The sequence below is a fragment of the Struthio camelus genome, chromosome 7 (genome assembly GCF_040807025.1).
Source record: "Struthio camelus isolate bStrCam1 chromosome 7, bStrCam1.hap1, whole genome shotgun sequence".
Classification (NCBI taxonomy): Eukaryota; Metazoa; Chordata; class Aves; order Struthioniformes; family Struthionidae; genus Struthio; species Struthio camelus.
In genome coordinates, this window is record NC_090948.1 from 33,273,200 (window position 1) to 33,296,634 (window position 23,435).

Genomic DNA, 23,435 nt, shown 5'->3' on the forward strand with positions numbered 1-23,435 from the left:
CCGATCATTCACTTGCCATCAGTTAGTCTAAAAGCTACAGTTAAACTTCATAAAGAAAAATGATCATAGGAAATAAAACAAGAGAACTCCATCTCTGATTACCTGTCAGATTATTTCAAATCTGCTGGATCAGACAAAAACCAAGGCTCTGACTCTGTGTGGTCATTAAAGACTTGTCTCCTTTCATGAGAGGAAGCTCAACAACAGTACAGTAGATGTATAATCTACTCTATCTACTTCAAATAACCCTTTCAGTTTTAAACTGCATGCTCAGCTTCCCAAATAATTGTAGGCAATTGCTATTTTACCTCTGAAAAGACGTATTTCTGTTTGGACAATTTATGCTGAATTATATGAAAGTTATGACCTTCAGAAGGCAACATTTTGGAAATAGTATAATTAAGTTAAATATGCTTGCAGAGAAATGTGCTAAGAGATGTTGCCCAATTTAAAACTTGGAAAACCAGAGACAAGCGTGGTCTACAGAAGTAAATCAAGTGATGTATTTGGAAAGATTTATTTTGCTTTATTTTCTGATTATGATATGCTGGTTACCTGCCTCTCAGTTCAGGCTCTGTCTTCAAGGTCATCTAAATCTTTATTCAAAGAGTCTGAATTGCTTTAGCAGAAGTGAACAAAAGTCATAGTGAGAAAGAAAATTCTCAACAATTGTCACATTCAAGCTTCAAAACAGAGCCTAGGACTGTCAACTTTTCCAGTTATGTAAGTGCAATTTTGTGATTAACCTTATTGCCTAAATGCCACAGTTTTTAACATGGTGAACTACAAATCAATTAGAAGCATCTTTAAAGATAACTAAAATTCACTAGTGGCATACACAGTTCTGCTGTGAAAAACAGCATGAATGTTTATTGAAAACTATCAGAATGTTCCTTATATGCTGCCAGAATAAATAGTCCTTTTTAGTACCCATATACAGGTCTGGTGAAGCACGACAGTGAAATTGGCTTTTCTACTAGTAAAGAGGAATCGAAGGTACTACCTGTGGAGTAGAAGTACGTATCATTCTCTGTGCACTAGGAATCCTCTACCTCATGATAACTGCTACTATTAAAATGCTTATCTTTTCAGTGGCAGTCAAATACTCCTTCGTATAGACAGTAAAAAATTGACATTTGAAGGAAACGCTACCAAGTTCCAGGCAGAACATGCTAGGAAACTGGAAGGTAGGCAAGTCTGGGCAAAAATAGATACAGGAGGAGGCACGGACAGATCTGTGATCTTTGAAATCTGGATGTGAGCGCTTAAATATTGAAAAATTTCCTTGTCTCAGTTTTCATAATTTTCTGATTTTTCTGATTTTCATATTGTCTTAGCACAGAAAAATATGGAAATCTTTCATTACATTACAGTGTTTACGTAAAAATATATATACACTTTCAGTCTGTTGGGCACCTAACTCACAAAAGAAAGAAAATAATCTAAGCATATATACATGCATTTCAGTGTGTCTTCAGCACCTTAGGAAAAGACAACAAAGTTCATTACAGTCATGGGAGGTTAACAAAATCAGGCTCCTACATTCCAAAAGAAAAATACGGTGACCTAATGAAGTGATCTTCAAGATGACTTAACCTCGAAACTCTGAACTTCAAAGATACATAAGCCTCCTGAATCCCAAGATCTAATCATAGTAGCTATTTAGTGTATTATCTCTGTGCTCTTAAAAATAAAAATCTTATGTTAAGTAGGTCAGTTCCTACTATTCCCTGAATTACAAAGAAACAAGTCAAGTATAATGAGGTATTACAGATTAATCCTATATTCTAAAAAGAAGTCTGAACTGTTTAAAAATTAGATTTACTCATGATAAATAGTAAAACAGTATGCAGCCTTTACTCACAAGAGGGTCCTGGAAGCTATTGAATTTCTAGAAATAAGAGTATGCTGAGTTTACCACACCCCTGTTATCGACAGATTAAAAAAAGCGAGATAAAGGGACATGAATCAGCAGGCTATAGAGAAGCAAACGTAATTTTCTACCAGTTATGCAGGCAGTTATATGAGACTAGTATAAAACAGTGACAATTTCAAGTTGTTGCATAAAGAGAGTAAAAATGCTAGGACAGCATTTTTAGTTGGTAAATTATTTTTTCCTTTAAACAAGGTATTTGTTTAGCAAAGCAAGACAGACTTTTCTCCTATTAGCATGTAAACATACTAAGTCATCTTACAACACAGGATTTGGAAATACTACTGAAGAAACGCACTGTAACTGAACTAATCACAGAGCAAAATTTCAGTGTGAAAAATGAGACAGACTTTTTTTCTTTGAAAAGGCCGCGCATTCAAGTTCCACATACCTGTAAAAATATGTTGATAACACCAACAAAAATCTTTATTATCATGTTTCTATAATCTTTTGTGTGAGGGGGTAAATTGAGGTCCTTCAAGTTACTTTTATAACAGAGATGAGGAATCTTTCCAGTTAAGAAAATAAACCCTCTTAGCACTTAATCCTTCCTCATAGGAAAAATTTGAGCATATAAGCTATTGGACATACCTTAAAGAATACAGTGTTTGCTCATTGTTGCATAAAACCTGGGAAATAATGTCCAGCATTCCGGACCTCACACTGACTATCAGCCAAATAAGTCCTCCATTTCTACCTGGATAAACACTAAAGAACTGTAAAAGGATAACATGAATAATTTTGATATTATGCATAAACCATCTCACCCCATGAGTTTCAGATCTATTTCTGGTTACTTATGTGTGTTTTCTTTCGGACATACAGTTGTCAGGCAAAACTGGCTTTGTCATGAAGGCAGAGTAACGTAGATACTTTTTAAGTGGATACTGGAAAATTTTGATACATGAACTTATACATCTATTAATCTCTACATCTTATTATTACGTCTTTTCTTGAAGAATCAAGTTGCCTTAGTATTGTTCTTTGGTTTCTTATTAAAGATGCAAGATAAAATATTTTGCATAAGGAGAAAGATTAAGTCATTACTACCTTGCTAGATAAAAGAGATTCTTGGATTTAAAGCAAAGTGAGTAATTGAGTACAGAGTGATTCATTAATTTAACTCACTATGAAGGAGTTCAGGAATAATCTTAGAAAGCATCTCAGTAGAAAATTACACACTATTCTAGAATTCTCCTCTATCATTACCTCAGAACTGACCCTCTCCAGCCATATCTTGCAAGTTCCTGTAATACTTACATTTCAAAAGCTTGAAATTAAAAATTGAACAATTTTTAGTTAATAATGATGTTTTTACACCCACTGCAGCTGTTTATTTTCTTGTTTTTCAATAAATGTGCATATATGTCTTGTCTCACAGTGCCATCTAGCGATCACTTAATATCTCTGCTCTCTACAAGAATGTTTACTGAAAACTTTGTTGATATTATTTCTGCAAGGCTAAATTAGATTATTCAGCTTGAAAAGGTAATTGCGGGTTCACATAATTTCAAAGTTACACTGAAACAAAAGGCTCAGTTCTTCTCTGGTCAAGATCCTCTTTCATCCTAGCTCACTCACACTGAGTAAACCTCATTATTGTACCATACAGTATTCAAAGAAAGGAAAAAAAAGGTTAAGATTTAAATAAGCATACCATCTATTAATAATGGCAATGCAACAGATAATATAGTAATTTTAAGATTTCCTTGAAAATTCCTTCGAAAAATTGAGGTTGATAACCGTGTCTGAAATATACATTTATATTATGGTTACTCAACATACTGTACGGTACTTTCCTAATAGCATACGTTATTGTAGTTCTGCTTGGCTTACCTGTAGAATGTTTTTACTTTGTTGTACGGCAAACATCTAACGCATTGCTTGTAGATCTTGTTCTCATCTGCCTGTAGTTCTGAACCACATTTAGCACAACCTGAATAGGTAATCATAGGCAGAGAAGCCAAAACACTATCCAGGGAAGTGCTGGAATGGAAGATGAGTTGACTGTACTGGCCCGTTGAAACTGTAAACTTCAACTCTAAGATATGGGCTTTCAGTTGAATCACTCCTATAGAAAAAACAATTTCAATCAAATCTGCATTCAGTTTTACAGATAGTAACCACAGAAAGTAAAAGAAAAGGAAAAAGTAAGAGTATAGCACAGCTGATTCAAAAACACAGTTATCATCATTAAAGTTTTCTGAATATTAGTTTTTCTTTTGAAGCACATGCTCATGTTTTCAGAGATGATTTCTGCAGTGGAAAACAACTGTGGTAAAATATCAGCTCTACAAATATGTATTGCTTTTTTAAATACTATCGAGATGAATGCCCCTATAGAACACCTAAATAAAAGACAGAGGTTAGATAGGTGCACAAATAGTTTTCATGTCCAGCAGTACCAGAAAACTATTAAAACAATCATTTCATATTAGAAATAAGTTGATCTTGACACACAAGATTTCTAATGAAAGACACCATAGTTAAGAGAATTCTGTGATGGTGCAAAAATGGATATTCTGATTAAAAGAATCAGCAGCAATAGAAGAGGTTTCATTTGCCTTTATGTCACATGAACACAACAGAGATGACTCAGTGTAAGCACACAGAATAAAATTGGAACATTCAAAAATGAATGGAAAATCATTTGATACTGCACACAAGCAAAGTAGCAATTTTCACAATATATAAGCCAAATTTATGCATGTTTTCATAGATAAAGCAAAATACTACGTCATTTGGATATCCTGTAGATCAAGTCTCTAATCTGATACGTTGTGTTCACACACTATCAGCAAAATTACTTTCCAGACTTCGTTCTCAAAAAGGTGTACCAATCGGAATGTAATATAATAACCCATGATTAGCTCAGATAAAAAAAGAATTGCTTTTCCTCCATCCTGAGTCAGAAAGATACAACGAAAAGCTTAACTTCAACAACTTAGCTTTCTACTATCTACTTATACATAGATTATTTGAGTTCAATGCTGCAAAAGCAACTTTTATTTCCTCAGCTTCTTAATGTTTACCACCGTAATCCTAATTTTCTAGGTGTGGGGAGGGGAGGTGATTGCTCTTATGCAAAAAGTATTTTTTGTTCTTTTGTAAGAAGTTTTCATGGTTTCATTAATTTTTGAAGACAGAGAAATAACACTTATCTAACTTTATATACCCAGAGCAAAAGCAATAGTGTCAGCTCAGTAATCCCTGCATTTACTCCAGCAGTTTCTTCAGGAAGGATATTTTACTTTTGAGATCATGTTTTAGAGAAATTGTATTCCATGAACTCCTTCAGTGGTTAATCACATCATTATTAAAATAGTTGGTACGGAGAACAAAAGGCAGTACTTCTCCATAAATTCCAAAGATGATACCATATGTATGGTACCATATACCACATCCAAATCTCACTTCTGTGCTCACTGAATTAAGGCTGCATTCATGGTTTGGCCAGGGCCTGAATGGCAGCCTACAGAATAAATTCAGGCTCCCAAAACAACTCTTCCTTCCTTTCCTCCCCCCCCCCCCCCAAATCTGCTTAGCCATGCATTGCACTATATGAACTTTACAGAGTTGCGGATAACAAATTTACCTGAGCATTTTTCCTCCAAATGTGCCGAGAGATTTGTCATTTTCATGAGCGACGTTTTGTTTTTCTGAAACCTTTCTTTAAATTCAATTGCCCTTTTGTCATCATCAAACAAGCACTCACAGGATGACCATGGAGTTGTGTGCAGTTCAAAGTCACCTGAGACGGAACTATGCTGGACAAGAAGGTATTTAAAGTCCCATATGTGATCTACAGAATAAATAAGCAGAGACAGAAAGGTTTAATTTCCAAACAATTGTTTATTCATAGAAAACCGAAACCACCTACAACACCAAGTAATAAATCAGTAAGACATTCTCACATCATTAACTCTGGCAACTTTATTTCAAACCACATGACATGTAGGTTATTTTAGAGGAGTTTACATTAAAAGAAAATAAAGTTTGTAAGGGTAATGATTAAAAAAAAGTCAGCTATAAGGTTGCCTATGAATGACCGCAGGTTATCTAGTATAAAAACTGTGTAGTACCATTGCAATATAGTAAAATGGAAAAGCAGTCTGACAAAAATAAGGCTATGGGAATAAACAGGCCCAGGATCTTACAAATGAGGAGGAGAATCAATAGAACTGGGAGATAGATCAATCTGCCTACTCAGAATGAGCGAGTTAGAGACATTTTAGATTAAAGGTTATGTTTCACTTGCTATCCTTTGTTTTTTCCAAATTTTATTATCTTGAGCCACAGCAGAAAATTCTGCACTTAGATCTTGTAAGCGTACAGAAATGCGCTGGAGATGGCTAAAACACATTAGTGGATTCTCACCTTAGTATGAGAAATTAAAACACTAAAACACAAGAAACTGGTGAAGGAGGAGGCTGCAAGCCTAGGCCTAGAAACTATTTTGGCAAACAGCCTTACCGTTAATGAGAAACTTTGCCACAGACTTCAGTGGCTTAGATCAGACTTTCTGAGACACTTCAGCATTCTTTCTGTGCTTGGGTCCCTCCATTCAGCTCTGTCTTCTAAACCATTTGCTGTTATTACCTCTCCTTCGGCAATCTACAGTCTCCAGTTTTTCTAATCTGTGGGAAAAATGGGTCTGGCAGAATTTGTAATTTTCCTCAATTCTTAAATCATGTTTCTTTTTCTTAAATATTTATTTTATTAATGTCCCTTTTTTCACTATTCCAAACTCTTACAAAACCTTGACCATCTCTTAATTCAAACATGCTAGCTTTTCTCTGATGATGGCTTCAGTTTCCCTGAATGCTGAGATTATCTCAGTATCCCTGCATAAGTATTTCTAGGCCAATATAAGAAAAATTACTATAATACTTTTGCTGTGAGATGCTACTTCACATCCCTCTTTAAATCATGAAGATATTCCTTCAGTATGACAAAGGGAACATCTCTTATATTTGCTTTGTGCGCCTAAAAACTTACTTTGCATTTTCCCCCACCATCTTCAGTGGGTTCAGATTTTTAGCCACTCCAGTCTTTCAAGAATGCTGTTATCCAAAAAAAGTATTTAATGAAATAAGCCTTTCATGTTTGATAGCCTACACTAGATCAGAGTAAAACATATGAACTGAATGCCTCACGCTTATACTGACTTTTAGCGTAAGATGAAAAATAAATTTAACTTGTATTGGAAACAATTGTTATATGCACTGAAACAGTATAGTGTTATGTATTTTATTTAAAGGATGTATACACAATTTAAAAATTACAAACCCCCATACCCTCCTCTACAAGACTATAAGGTATCTAATCTGCTAGTACAAACAGTAAACACATGTCCCTGCTGGTCTTCTGTGACTCCTAGCAAGAACGGACATCACATGCTGTCTTCCTGTAACCCACTCACTACTTAGCTGTGTCATGTGTGCTTATTTAGTATGATATGACTTTATCTTTTTTGGCCATCTTACTGGGAACAAACATTCATGGTTTATCTGAGGTATTTGGACAGTTGAGAAATCACTCGTCTTGAATTTCAGATAGTCTTGTAATGATTAAAGTGCAAGCTGCTAGATGCATAGTACACTAGCAAGAGAGGCACAAGCTTTTGATCAGATATTAACAGTGATAATACTACATAGATCTACCTCTTCTTACACTTCTGCTTTAAGCATTAGGGAACGCTATACCACATTAACTTGAAGATTAACTTTGGTATCTATTTAATATTTTGCAGCTACAACACAGTACTGAAATACTGCAAAAATTCTGTATTTTTTACAACATAGTATTTTTGGCATTCTGAGTTCTAAGATTTATAAGCGTTTGTTTATCTAATGAACCATATACATCTGTCCACATCGATATACGCAAAAATAAGAGTCATAAGAGTAACTTATGTACTGAAGTTAGTGAGGTGGAAAGCAGACAGTGAAAATCAGGAGTGGAGAGAAAACTAGGAATTTATGCAAAAACAGACAACAGTATAAAAGATTCAGAAAACCTGCTAATTTAGTTAACATTCAAGTTTTTTTTTTTTTTTTTAATAGTTATATGACAATTAGGTACCAGTGAGTCTTAGGTCTAAAGAGACTTTTCTAAATATTAGATACCATAAAAATTCCTCAGGGTTCTAAAATGAGTGCATTCAAGTTCTGTTGCTGATGGCACTATTTTAAAAAAAGCAAACTTTTTAAAATTAATATCCAGCACAATGTCCTAGCAAGATGCAGGAATATTTAAAAGCTGAATGGAAAATGTTATCAGCTGGGCATTTTAAAGCAATTAATGGCATCACAGAATTATTAATACAGTAGCCTAAAGGTCCAGAGACTTTACCTTTTCTCTTCTGAAGCTGAGGGCACCAGGCTGCCCCTGCTCCCCACAGCACCATCCTATAATGTTGATCTCTGTTCTGTTCTACTGTTAAAATAACTTTTCTTTGGCTGCCCCCTTTGTAGCTGTACACAGATTCTGGAAAAGTTTGAAATAATGTGATTTATTTTATAGGAAAAAAAATCATATTAACACCAAAATGCCTCTGCACATGAAGATGAAACCATACCACTATATGTCATGATATTAGTATAAGCATGAGTATTTCTTCATGAGAGGATGAAAACATAACTTATTTCTTTACCAACATGAAACTAGTTTGAAGAATGCATAAAACAACATTAATTTACTTTTATCCTACAATAATCTCCCAGGCACCTAATCATTCAGTGACTGGACACCTCCCCAGAAAACAGCAGGTATCTGTGAGCATCTTTGAGAACCTTCAACTCACCTTGACTGGTATCAATGGGAAAAGATTGTACTCAAAATGCCTCAGTAACAGACTAACTCTAAAATTGAAACTAATGTTTCTGTAATTGCTGTGGAATGTACTCAAAAGATAAACATTTCTACAGACATTTTCATATAAAAGAAAGCTGTAGCTGTGTACAAACACCGTAAGAGGACTAGTAGCATATGTAGACTGGAACAATTATAAGATCCCTATGACATACTTCATTCAGGACACTGCTTGAAAGTTTCTGATAAGTTCCATTTTAAGGCTATATTTTAACAAACAAATACAATTCTTGCATAACAGCTCCTGCTTTAAATCTGTGCCAACAGTTTTGAGATCCATATACAATAATAAATCAGAGATTTCTACCTTTAAAATTCCCCATTTACAATTAATAAAGGTGATACTGACAGTGTGGGTAAGATCATTTCAATCTTTTGCAGCACTAAAACATGGTGACACAGTGCAATACGAACAAATCAATGTGAAAAGCATTATGTCAAGCCCTGAGAAAGAGCAGTACTGGAAACAGAGGAGAGTCAGAACAGTTAAGTAAGTGGGGAGAAAAAAGGGAGGGGAATTCCCTTTCCAGGTGGTAACAGTCTAACTGCCCGATGCCCGTCAGAAAAAAAACATAGGTCAACTTGGTGCCTGTTATGCACTATGTCTTGATTCATTCTTGCTCATTTCAGGAAGTTGAGAAGATGCTAGGAAGGAGCTACTTAAGGTCCAATTATGATGAACAGATGGAAGTAAACTATGAATTTTAACATGGAAAATTTTTAAGATAGAAATGGCTTCAGAAAAGGAATCCTGAAATAATTCCATTCACTGTTCTAAGAAAAGGAATAAATCTCCAAAAAAATGAGTACATTAAACGCATGGAATCACAACCAGGATTCCTCAGGAAAGAATTCCTAGTAATAAGTAAAATAGAAAAAGTTCCCTGCAAAAAAAAGAAAAACCTAAAAACAAACTGCACCCACCCACACCCAGGAAACTTAAGTTTCCGAAACAAATTATATTAATGGGGTAGTTTTTTGTTGTGCCTCTATGGAGGAAATATGAATATCACAGTAAGACAGCTTAATAAGTTTCCCATCAGGAGCTTTTCCTGATGTTGAAAATTAAAAAAGACTTGAAAATTAAAAAAGACTCATACAAAAAAATAGAATAGAGTCACACAACTAAGGTTAATTATAAATAAACCTTGTGAGCACGTAAGCATAAAATCAGAAACACTTACATTTAAAATCTGCTTAAATTAGGAGAAGATATAAAATACAAGACAACACAACATTAGAAAATCGGAGCACAGTTCCATTACAAAGTATGAAAAGTCAGTAAATACTAAGCCAGAGCGGATTAAAATAATCAATAGCTTCCTCATTTCATTCTAAAAACTCTACAATTTATAATGCAATTATAAATACTTAGAGGATTTTTTTTTTTAATGTAAGAACATAGGACAGATCAAAAATTACAAATAAACAGTCAGATGCGTTAACATCAACAGGGCCCAATACACTTCAGCTTAAACATTAAGACTCGATCCATATTAGTCTCTGAATCACAGGTAATCATCCCTGAGACCTGGAAGATGATGACTGAAAGGACTGAAGAAAGGCAAACACAAAATACAGGCTTTTTTTATACAAAGAAAAAGGAGAACTGAAGGAATATAGACCAAACAGGTTAATTTCATTTTCCAGAAAGACACTGGCACAAATGAGCAATCAATCTGTAATTGCCAGAAACGTACAGGCAGAGTGACAGGTCGGCATCATATTTAGCCAGTTTATTTTCCTTTAGTGACAGGCAGCTTTTCTGAGGGGTAGTTGGAGAAATAACTTCATCTTAGTAAAGTCTGATTGTCCCACATGACATTTTCATATACCAGTCCCCCTTGCTAACGGTAGTCTGCCTTAAGAATGCACCTCAAGAATTTCAAGAGCCATCAGAAAAACAAACTTATGTTCTTCCACCACAACTGCAACATTCCCCTTTTCTCAGCACTCCTGCTACACACAACTCGCTCCCTACAAGGAGATTTCAGGCCCACATTCCTCTCATCTAACACATTCCTGCTGCTTATTCCACCTCCCACTGTACTTCATTCCAATATGCCTCTTCAATGCCCCACCCTGCTGAAAGTCAGGTCACCACACTATTTTGGAGCTCTGGAGATGCTCAAGTCTCTGACTGATCAGTTAATACGTTAGTAACTGTAGTCTATACCACAAACAGTGGCTGCGCATTCCTTAGTGAAATCTTGTCAACCTCTCAGCAAGCAGGAACGCTGATTTTCAGTGCCTTGTGCCTGCATGCTTAACCCCAAAAACGCGTATGCCATAGATCAGCTGGTGGGCAATAATTTCCTTTCAGCAGCTGATTTTAGTCATTACTTCCTTCCTGCCTCTAACTCTGAGTGGCTTATCACACACAGCTCTTACCCGCAATTCACATCTCAAATGCTGGAGTATCAAGCAGGAAATAGCCAACAACAGGTAAAATTTAAACAGTGACTGTTGCAAGGCAATTCTGAAGTTGTGGAAGTCCAATGCATTAACTTACCTGTTAATATGGCGATGCTGATAATTTTTAAAACTAAGTGAACCAACGTATTTGACTGAAGCTGGTCTAGCTGAACATGCTGAACACTATCCAATCTCTGAACTTCTCTACATGGAAGGTCTCCAAAGTGGGGAAATTCTGACGATATGTAGGCCAATAAACCATGCAGAACACCGACATCCACTATATGATGAACTTATTGGGAAAAAAAAAAATCATCATAGGAACATCTCCATTTTTTGTTAAACTTAGAGCTATAAAAAAAAATCTATCAGTTAGTGCATGCTTACACCAACAAAACCAAAACAGTGTCTCATGATAATTCTAGGCAGCCAAGAAACCACTGAGATGATTAGTACTGGATCCAAAATTAGATTTTATTTTATTTGCCTCCTCTTGATAGCATCCCAACATAAAGTTTAAGAACGCTACTTTAAAATACACTAGAAATAGAAAAGCCTTGTATTGCAACTTTGTAAGAACATAGGAATAGCTATTCTCGACCATTTAGCTCCATGCTGTCTTAAACAGCTGGTAATAATAGATGTCAGGAAGACAGTAAGAACAATGCAAGTTCATGGTAATACTTCCACTCTATTTTCCACGAGCCTCCAACACCTCAGGTAAGTTTAAAGTCTTTGCGCTTAATAGGCCTTGTTGAATTTTTCATCCTTGAACTTACCTATTCATTAAGCCTCTAAAGCTTCTGCAAATACGATGTAATTCTTGCTGTTAAGTCATCTTGTTATAAAGTCTCAAACCTCTTAATGTCAAGTCCTAGGATAACAGCTGTTTCTTAAATTCATCTCAAAAAATTCAGTTTTCAGCATTTTGAAAGGTAACCACCCTACTTTGCCATAAACTTTACGTGCCTATCCATGACAACATCATGTCCACACCTTGTCCACAGGTGTTCTTGTCGTATTCTTCTAGTGTTTTGTACACCTCAACTGATCACATTTACATTTTTATCCTGTACATAAAACATTACCAATCAAATGGAGTACTTTAAATACGCATTTCAGTGTGATATGAGGAATCTCTTTTGCATTCTAGACTTACATTCTTTTGTGTTGAGAGCTGAGCAGTTTCCCAGATTCAGTAACTGACTGGTACATGTAGATTGCAGCAGGATTTCTCCACACCAGAGATTCTCATACATAATGATATCTGCAGCATAAAAAGCAGACTTATCAATCCAAATATATACAGAACATATTGGAATGTGCATACTGTTCTGGCTGCGGAACCAGAAATCTTGAAACTGGTTTCAGATCCGAACTTTAATTTTGAATCTTCTTTCTATTCAAGTTGCTGTTCACTTCCAGAGCCTCATGGTCTACTGGCTCCCTGATTCTTAAATGGCCTTTTTCAATTTTTTGTTCATTACTGAGGGTCTGTTGCTCTCGTTTATTTGCTATCTAGGACTAACATTCATATGCAATGGTCTTGCAGGAAAAAAAATGGGAAATCCTTACTAAAAATGTTTCACATTGTTCAAAAAGTTAGGAAATTTTCTTTGGGACTGGCATAAATTGAAAAAGCATCCACGTAATTCAGGGAGACTTAATGTGCGCATCAACATCTATTACCATTTCCTAAGGAACGCAGATAAGAAAGCAACATGAAAGAGGAATAGTGACACTCTACTACAACAGTACAGTACTCTAAGGTGATCAATAACGGGAGCTGTATGTCTACTTGAAATCCAAACTACTACTAATCAAGAATTTGCATGACAGGAAAAATAGATTTACATAGAAAATCTGAGACAAATATCTCAGTAAAATGGAATACTGGAGAGCTTCCTTCCTTCCAAAATGCAAAAGACTAAATAGCTTTAAAGAACACTTTTATTAAGTGAAGGGGGAAAAAAATACAGAAGTCAAAAACTGTAGTTACACAAATACTGTCAAAGTCTCTGCAGAAAAAAGATTTGCATTCTGGCTACAAAATAATCTATGGGCATATACCATCCGCATTGCTAGCGGAGCGGCCGCTAGCATACCTATCTCACAGCATCTCATAGCAGCTCTTCCTAATGCTGGCTAAGCAGCACAAGCAGGAGACTGACAAGAAGTTGACAACAAGCATCAAGGGGAGCAATATTAGGGGAAAGAGACACCTTACTGACAGAAAGGAGCAAACTGCTAAATTTAGCTGACTGCAGGTTTCCTGCAGGAAAATGCCAAAATTACAGAAACTCCTACACAATTTCAGGAGTCATCATACATGCAGACTTTAAAAGTTTAACTTTCAAAGTCTTTGACAGTTTAAGAGAGATCACTTTGAAACAAAGTTATTTTAGAATCTAACAACATAATTTTAAAAAAAAATTAACATTTTGTAAGTAGTCTGGTATCATTCTTTTATATAAGATATTAAACAGGCTAATACTTAGTACTGTATAAGCAGAACGGGTGAGGGCATTGGGTAATTATGAAATAGAAATTTTGGGGATACGAAAGGTAAGTTATTTTCAGGTGACATTTCAGATAGTAAGTAATAAAATACTAAGCTTACCCAAAAGCACATTTGATGGATTTTGGAATAAAAAAGTCTAAACAGAGAAGCAAGAAAAAGCCCAACTTATCTTCAATCTCTAAAATACCCAGCATGGCAAAGCAACCCCCTGCCTTTGTTTTTAAAAAACTCTAACACAGATAAATTGGTATCTTAAAATATAACTGCAGTAGTATTCAAACAAGAATAATTTTATACTGTGCAAGTTTTTGCATATCGCAAAATGAAATGGCCAGATCACAGCTACTTTGGTAGTATAAGTTTTGGTCAAATCCAGTCATAAATCAGATGCATTTTAGCTTTCACAGCACTGCGCTTTCTTACATGAGGTGCATTTTTTAATCAGGGAGCATTTTGCTCCTATTAGTAATTAAAGATTATAAAGGATTTGTCAGGAGCAGTCTTCATTATTAACTGACGTTATGAAAAAGGTAAACTGAAGGTACACTTTAACATTCATGCAGTCTATGCCTGTTATCAATTCCCAACATGATCCATCCAGCACTAGAACCTTGAAAGCCCTTCATGGAAGGAGAGTATTTCCCCTCCCGAGACCCAACATAAACATCACAATTTTCTGGTCAATCCACTGGTCCAATAGCAAAGAAATACAAAAGCAAAAAAAAGAAAAATCCGTAAGTCAAATAACTAGCACATCTTCCAGTTTGCGGCAGCACTTGCACCTTCCAGGAACAACTCCCAAAACACTGACAGGTTACAGGCTACCTCTGCCTACCTAGAGTGTTGCTGTAAGGGTCTATACATTGCCATGCCTCAGACCAAAAACTCTACACGAGAGATGATTAGCTTCTACAGAACTGATGTTCCTATAGTAGGATGATTATGAGAATTCAAAGCGATATTGAGCCATGTTTATAGATGCTTAGCAGTAGCTCCAAATTACTGGTTACAAGCTGTTCTACTTCTAACAGGCATTTTAAAAAGGCAAACAACAAAGGAGTTCTCACCTGTAAGTAGTACGACATCCCCAGGAAACACAGTGAGTGACCAAAACGCAGCAGCACGCCACAGCACAACTTTTCTCTCGATTTTGGACTGGTCAGTAACTACAATTGTTGCTATAGGAACTTTAGATGAAGATTTGGGTCTTGTCTTTATCTGTAATTCTTTAATATGACAGGGATGTACTATTGCAACCAAAACATTGTACTTTTGATTTTTGCAGCAGCAATTCTTAAGTAGTGACAGAAGACGCTTTTGAAGTTTCTTGACCTCTGTCATCCTCTCTTGATCCATCCTCATTCCAGGACCAGCTGGAGAAGAATTCAGTTTAGCTCTCTTTGATTTCAGCTGCCTTTTACATGCTGAGTGAAAAATATAAAGAGAGTCTTCAGACGTGCAGACTCTTTTAGAAGAGCTGTTATGAGAACTGCTTACTTGGGAGCACAGTATTCCTGAGCTCAACGGTTCAATACGGATTTCATTTACAAATTCGTCAGCAGGAACGTTAACAAGTTCTTCAGACGTCCCTGTATTTTCACAAGCACTTTCCTCTCTTTTTGTCGCGTCAAAACAAAAGGTTCTGCCATCACTCTCAGAATTAAAAAGTTCAAGAGAATTTGTAGACTCGTATACTTGTTCACATGCATCTTCAGCCACAGTATGACATGTTCTGACATCAGAATTAAGACTGCGGTGTTCATATTGCCTTTCTTCATGTTTATTCCCTGCTTCTGTTTCCAGTAGTTTCATGGTTCTTTTCTGCATCTCATTCTGTTTCTTAAAGCGATCTTGTGCAAAAACAGCCATCTGACTTGAAGTCATTATACTATGAAATTCAGTATCAGTTGACACCGCAAGGTTTGAACAATCGCTTAGTTCTCCTTTTGGTTTTGACTCTTGATTTAGGGGGGAACACATATCCAGATATCGACTTAGATGTTCGTGGCAATCACTTATATGATCTGATTGAACGTCTTTTCGCACAGACCTCAGATGTATGCTAATCTGCTTAGTAGAGGCAACTAAATCAGAAATGTCAGCGCGGTTAACTTCCAAATAACTGGCTTTTCCTTCAGTGGGGAAGGAACAACAGCCATGTGACCATTTTGCATCCCACTTGTCCAGTCTTCCAAACTGTTGAGGAAGGTGTTGATCTGCAGCCTGATTTATGTTTGTGTGCGTGTCTCTATCTTTAGATAATTGACAACCAGAGTAAATTAAACTGCCAATCATCTTAGGAGTACTGGCATTGGTTTCCAAAGTTACAGATGTCGTCAAATACTCTCCTGCTACCGTCAAGCTCCTCTGTTCAGATAGCTGGGAGCAGTAAACATTTGTAGGAGCGGCTGTGATCGTAGATCTTTCAGCCTGAAACACTAAACAGTCAGTACTTTTGCATTTTTCAGAAAAAAGACCGCGTCTATCACATGAACAGTGGAGTTCTCTCCATTTTTCAGCAGCAGGCACTGAGCTACTATGTTCTGACACCTCCAGCTGACTTGGAATACTGGGTGCTCCAACAAAAATATGGACTTGAGGTCTTTTAGACATTTCTCATTGCTGTGTAAGTTTGGCTTTAAACAATGTGGTTTGTGCAATAACTGTAATACTAAATATTAGCAAATGCCAATAACTATACCAGGTGTTTTCTTATCAATTTAAAAATAGAGATCAAAATAGTATTTCTTAACTAATAAAAGAATAAACACCACTTTATTCTTTAAAGCCCATAAAACATACACAGTATAAAAAATGGGAGTTACCTATTGCCCAACTTTCTTACATAAAACTAAGCTATCTTAGAACTTCATTTCCGACACTTCCAGTATCAGACTTGTAGCAAAGTTCAGTCTGCTACAAACAAAATTTCCACAAAGCTAAACTTCCTTTATTACCAGTTTAAGATTAATTATTATCTGAGTAGGATTATTATGTTTATATATTGGCATCAGTAATTTAACATTCAAATGTAAATTCGTTATTTAGGACTTCATTTTAAATCATGTGAAGCAAATGCCTATAAAACAAATTTTTATAGCAGGGTCAGGACATCATTTCATTCTCTGGAAAATTAAAATTTTAAATAATTACTAAATGATCAGAAATACTAGACTCATTTTAGATTAAAAGGGTTTGCTAAAAACATTATTTTACACAGCCAGTCATCACTGTTGCTTTGGCATGGAAATACTATATTAGGTACATGATTATTTTATCAAAGTCAGGTTTCAAGATCTTAAAAATTTATCAATAACTATTTATTTAATAAACACTAAGAGGTCACAGTGGAACTTGAGCAGATGATCCAGAAGTAGCTCTAATTCATATATAATACTGTCATACTGCCCAGAAAGGTACTAGCTTTTCTAGCATATGAAAAACATATCTACCTTACACTGCATGAAAAAAAAAAACCTTAATGCTTTTATAACTCTGCTATACAGTGATTTTAAAGCATTCAAATACAGCTACAAGGGTTCATTAAAATGCAGACACATAATTATGTGTCTATACGTTTTGGGAGTGATGTTAAGAGAAGGTGCTGCAATAGGGAATTCTGTAGTGGTAGCATACACAGAACACCAGAAGTGAAATCCAGATGCTAATCCAGCTGCAGATAGAAGAAAGAGAACATTAAAATAAATACAGCAATAAAAAAGATTTTCATATTTCATTTAGCACTAAAGTCAATTTCTCAACAACCCGCTAGGGCTCGCTAGACCCTCACATTCATAAAGCTGACAGTAGCACAAAAACCATATCACAGAATCACAGACTGCTTGCAGCTGGCAGGGATCTCTGGAGATCATCTAGTCCAACCCCTCTGCTCAAGCAGGGTCCTCTGGCACATTGCCCAGGACCCCATCCAGACAGCTTTTGAGTGTCGCCAGCGAAGGAGACTCCACTACCCCTCTGGGCAACCCGTGCCAGTGCTCTGTCACCCTCACAGTGAAGAAGTTTTTCCTCAGGTTCAGTCTGTGCCCTTTGCCTCTTGTCCTGTCACTAGGTACCACCGAGAAGAGTCTGGCCCCATCCTCTCGACACCCTCCCTTTAGATATTTTTATACACTGATGAGATCTCCCCTCTCAGTCTTCTCTTCTCCAGGCTCAACAGGCCCAGCTCTCTCAGCCTTTCTTCAGAGGAGAGATGCTCCAGTCCCTTCTTCATCTTTGTAGCCCTCCACTGGACTCTCCCCAGGAGCTCCGTGCCTCTCTTGTACTTGGGAGCCCAGTATTCTGAATGTGTCTCACCAAGTGCTGAGCAGAAGAGAAAAATCACCTCCCTCAACCTGCTGGCAATGTTCCTCCTAATGCAAATCTGGATACTTCAGGCCCTCTTTACCGCAAGGGCATACTGCTGGCCTGTGTGAAACGCATTGTCCACCAGGACCACTGGGTCCTTTCCCACGATCACAGAATCGTTTAGGTTGGAAGGGACCTCCGGAGATCATCTCGTCCAACCTCCCTGCTCAAGCAGGGTCACCTAGAGCATATTGCCCAGGATCACATCCAGATGGGTTTTGAATATCTCCAGCGAAGGAGACTCCACCACCTCTCTGGGCAACCTGTTCCAATGCTCTGTCACCCTCACAGTGAAGAAGTTTTTTCTCAGGTTCAGATGGAACTGCCTGTGGTTCAGTTTCTGCCCTTTGCCTCTTGTCCTGTTGCTGGGCACCACGGAGAAGAGGCTGGCCCCATCCTCTTGACACTCCCCCTTCAGATACTTGTACACGTTGATGAGATCCCCTCTCAATCTTCTCTTCTCCAGGCTGAACAGGCCCAGCTCTCGCAGTCTTTCTTCCTAGGAGAGGTGCTCCAGCCCTCTAATCATCTTGGTAGCCCTCCGCTGGACTCTCTTCAGTAGGGCCATGTCTCTCTTGTCCTGGGGAGCCCAGAACTGGACACAGGACTCCAGGGGAGGCCTCCCCAGGGCTGAGGAGGGGGGCAGGATCACCTCCCTCGACCCGCTGGCAACACTCTGCCTCATGCACCCCAGGAGACCATTGGCCTTCTTGGCCACAAGGGCACACTGCTGCCTCATGTTTAATTTGTTGTCCACCAGCACTCCCAGGTCCTTCTCCGCAGAGCTACTTTCCAACAGGTCAACCCCCAGCCTGTACTGGTGCATGGGATTATTCCTCCCTAGGGGCAGGACCTTGCACTTGCCTTTGTTGAACTTCAGGAGGTTCCTCTCCGCCCACCTCTCCAGCCTGTCCAGGTCCCTCTGAATGGCAGCACAGTCTTCTGGTGTGTTAGCCTCTCCCCCTAGTTTAGTATCATCAGCAAACTTGCTGAGGGTGCACTCTGTCCCTTCCTCCAGGTCATTGAGGAATATATTGAACAAGACTGGACCCAGGACTGACCCCTGGGGGACACCGCTAGCCACAGGCCTCCAACTAGACTCTGCGCCGTTCACCAGAACCCTCTGAGCTCGGCCATCCAGCCAGTTCTCAATCCACCTCACTGTCCACTCATCTAGCCCACACTTCCTGAGCTTACCTAGGAGGATGTGATGGGAGACAGTGTCAAAAGCCTTGCTGAGTGTCAAAAGCCTTGCTGCTTTCCAGCTGGTTGGCCCCAGCCTGTGCTGAAGCATGGGGCTATTCCTCCCCAGGTGTGGGACTTGGCACTTCCCTTTGTTAAACTTCATGAGGCTCCTCTCTGCCTCTCTCATTTCCCCAGCCTTTTGAGACCCCTCTGACTGGCAGCACAGCACTCTGGTGTATCAGCCCCTCCTCCCAGTCTTGTATTGTCTGCAAACTGCTGAGGGTGCACTGCCCCCATCATCCACATTATTAATGAAGAAATTGAACAGTAGCGGACGCAGCATCGACCCCTGGGGTACCCTGCTAGTTACTGACCTCCAGCTAGACTTTGTGCCATAGACCACAACCCTCTGAGTCTGACCATTCAGTCAGTTTTCAGTTCACCTCACTGTCTGCTCATCTAGCCCATACTTCATCAGCTTGCCTACAAGGACATTACAGGAGAGTATCAAAAGCTTTACTGAAGTCAAGGTAGACAACATCCATTGTTCTCCCCTCACCTACCTACCAAGCCAGTCATTTCATTGTAAGAGGCTATCAGGTTGGTTAAGAATGACTTCCCCGTTGTGAATCTAATTCCATAAACAAATTCAAGCAACACACACCCCATGCCTGTATATTTGAAAACTAAAGCTTTGTGCATCAAAAGTCACAGGGAGAAAAATCTTAAATGAAAGTGAATTAAAACATGTTCGGGGGAAAATAATTTGCTTACTTGCTTTCTATACCCTAAGAGCTAGCTTGTAAGAAACAGTTCTAAGCTTTCTTATAAGAAAAACTGAGGTTCAATGCCAGTGTCCAAAGACTAATTATGAGCCCATTGAACACTTCAGCTCTTGATGAGTTATGAGGACGCTGAAAGGGCAATCTGGTTGCTGAAAAGATGAGATAATTAAAACAGTGTGTTTAGAGGCCAGTTTATAACACGGAGCTGCAAGACATTTCAGAGATTTTGCATCTATAGAAAAGTTGGTGCTTAAAATGTCAGTGTAAAGTCCTCACAATTAAAACAAAAGACTGGCTGCTGCTTTTTTAGGCAAGCGTCCTAGATTGTTTCCTGCAAATATAATGCAGGGCTTCACATGATATACTAAAGCAAATGCCTGCACTGTTTAGCTTAGAAGCAGAAAACAATAGCTTAAAGGAAGGCTTTTAGGTAAGTATGCATCTCATGAGCAAAATACACCATTTTCATACTGAACTTCCACATATTAAAGTGTAGATCCTAGAAACATAGTTCTATTTCGCACTACTTCAGCAGAGACACCCTGTATCATATTTCAAATGCATCCTCCCGATAATCAGAGTTGAACAATGATTTAATCAGTTAACACTTACAGGAAAAATATTACTGAAGAATCACATTCAAACATGGTATTTTTACTTGTAATTCTGTCTACTCCCCACGTGATTAAAACCATGGGAACTAGCTTTGTTTTCAATTCCCAAGCATTGCTATCTTTTGTTTTTCATGAAAAGTTTTGCCAATGCATGAAAACAACAACATATAAACCTAAATGCTTCCCAATAGCCCTAAACTCTTTCTTCTCAGTATATATAAATCCAAACTCTTATGCAGAATCTAAATTAGACATAAAGCTGACCTCTTGGTAGACTCATTCTATTCAAAAATCTCTGTTATTTTTCTTCTTGAGATTCAAATGGATGAATTCTTAAGTTCTGTATATTTTTAAGCCATTTAACCAAAATAAATAAAATGAATAGAAAGATAAGATCCTTGAAGCAAAACAAAATGTCATTTAGGTTTAGATTTAATATAAAGGAAAAATAGAGAGAATTGAAGGATAAAGATTTCAACAGCATCACCTCTAATGATTTTCATTTGTTATATTAACTAGTTTTGTGGTTTGCTTGAGGTAATTTTGCTTGCCATACAACTTCACATATTAAGTAGTATGTGTGCAAAGACTAGAATATAGTGAAAAAATTACATGTAACTGATGAAGGAACTAAGATTACATCACAGCCTAAGATGAGGAAGGGACAATTGAACAGATGATTGAAAAGAAAGGAATAAGTAATGGGAAAGTTTATGAAGACTGGGTTAGGAGCAGGGGAGGTTGCATTCCAGAGTCTCAGCGTAGGCCCTTCTTGGATCAGAAATGCAGAAACTACATACTACTTCCCCTCATCTTCCATCAAAAGGTAAACTGCCTATGTGGACATGTATGGAGATATTAAACAGCAAAAAGAAAGGGAAGTGCATCCCTTCTACTTTCTTTTCTTGAGGACTTCACTTTATGGACCTGGAAGACCTTGGTATAGTGTCACAGTGCACTCTGAAAAAGCTAATGCCTCTTGCATCTGTAATATTCTGGACTCAGGTTAGAGCAGGCGTGACACTGCCAGATATTGCTGAAGAATTGCTGCATTTTCTTTCAGAATATATTATCTTTTTTACAACTACATTTACATATCTAAATATACACACACACATAGTAAGATCTGCAACTAATACTAAGCAGTACTTTGGAAATGCATTTCATGGACAAGTATCTGCATATTTATTTTTATGTGTACACCTTTTACTTAGGTAACATGGATATGACTTATATAAAAATGGAAAGAAAACAACTGGTGACTTATATACTACATTAGTAAAATCCTGACAATGACAGAAGAATCTGCGGGCTACTGAACAGGAAGAACTGAACACTGGTAAGATCTACTATGGTATCCATTTAGAGACAATTGGTGTCACTAAGCAACACACTTTCCCTGAAGTGGATCAAATCGAGTTTACAATAGGAGGTCGACTTTGCCATGTTCTAGCACAAAGATGAGCATCATTTAGTAAAGACGTAAGCCTCTTTACACATGAGTTCCAAATACACTTGGTATATTAAAACATACCTGAAATAGTGTTACACATAAAACGAGTGAAATAAGAGTAACAGCACCTGATTAAAAGGCCAAAGACATTTTTAATAACATCTTTGAAAACAAAAATAGCTGCTATGGCCTGATAAATTTCCAGTTATGCAATAACATATCAGTCTCTCATTTTAACTTATTTTTCTTGTATTTCTTCCTCATCTTCACAAACTAATACAAAATTGTATATAAACTCAACCATTTTTCCTTGGCTCCGACCAAAATTTACCTCTAAATTTAGTACTCTCTTCTATTCCTTCCCGATTTATACTTTTTGCACTTAGCATATTACACCAAAGCAAACGAATCTAGATATTATCTAATTAAGTTTCGCAACTAAAAACATTATTTCCATTTTCAAGCCTTAAATCTTGATTTTTCTCAAGATCTTTAGAACTTAGAAAAGGGTAGTGACCTTCGTCTACTTCCTGATTCACCTTACAAGTCCGGAGTGACCTGCTTCGGCACTTTCCAAGTGGCTTATTACACCAAAGATACCAAATCGCAATATCAGTAATCATCAGTATTTATAATCATTAAAATCTGTAAATCAAAGACAATGTTTTAAGAAGTTTGAGTAAATTTTCTCTACGCAAAATTGTTTCAAGAATCATTGCAAAGCTATCCTAAGAACGGTATTACTACTTACTTAATAAGTTGCTACTTAAGTTCTCTTTGCCTTAGTTTAAAAGGATGAAGTCTGAAAGAGGATTAACATCAACTCTTATCACAGAAGATCCTCAAAAACTGAGCAAAAACTATCAGTCTGACATATAGCAATATGCCACTGCCACAAAACTAATTCATTTTTACAACATATTTAAATTATCCATGGGTAGACAGGGAGTTAACTACACCAAAAATAACAGGAGCTAAAGCTCAGAGATATAACCAAAATGTCAATGCACACATCCATTATATCTGTTAATTATTATACCATTTCTTAATTTGTGGAAAGGAGCTCTATTCATTACAGCCAATGAAAGCATAGCTTTTTATCTCTGAAATGGTCAGAGTCTGATTGACAGGTCAATGATCTATTAAAAAGGTAGTAACCACATCAGCAAGTTTTGCATTTGCAAGACACCACAAGACACCTACTACAACAAATCTATTACAGCATGCAACAGTTCTTCCAGCTCATATAGTAAGATAGGAATTCTCACTTTAACAGTCCTTTTTATGATCA

The 23,435-nt window shown here is 37.3% G+C and overlaps 1 protein-coding gene across 3 annotated transcripts in view; it reads right to left on the minus strand.

The window, feature by feature from the left end:
• SHLD2 (shieldin complex subunit 2) overlaps window positions 1-23,435 on the minus strand; it is a 50,320-nt gene that overhangs the window by 4,755 nt on the left and 22,130 nt on the right. For all 3 annotated transcript variants that reach the window (XM_068950644.1, XM_068950645.1, XM_068950646.1), the window contains 6 exons: window positions 14,810-17,415; window positions 12,381-12,488; window positions 11,319-11,513; window positions 8,288-8,422; window positions 5,529-5,735; window positions 3,770-4,004 (listed from right to left, as the gene is read on the minus strand). In XM_068950644.1, coding sequence (XP_068806745.1) covers window positions 3,770-4,004; window positions 5,529-5,735; window positions 8,288-8,422; window positions 11,319-11,513; window positions 12,381-12,488; window positions 14,810-16,355 — 2,426 coding nt within the window. In that variant the 5' untranslated portion in view covers window positions 16,356-17,415. The remainder of the gene's footprint in view (window positions 1-3,769; window positions 4,005-5,528; window positions 5,736-8,287; window positions 8,423-11,318; window positions 11,514-12,380; window positions 12,489-14,809; window positions 17,416-23,435) is intronic.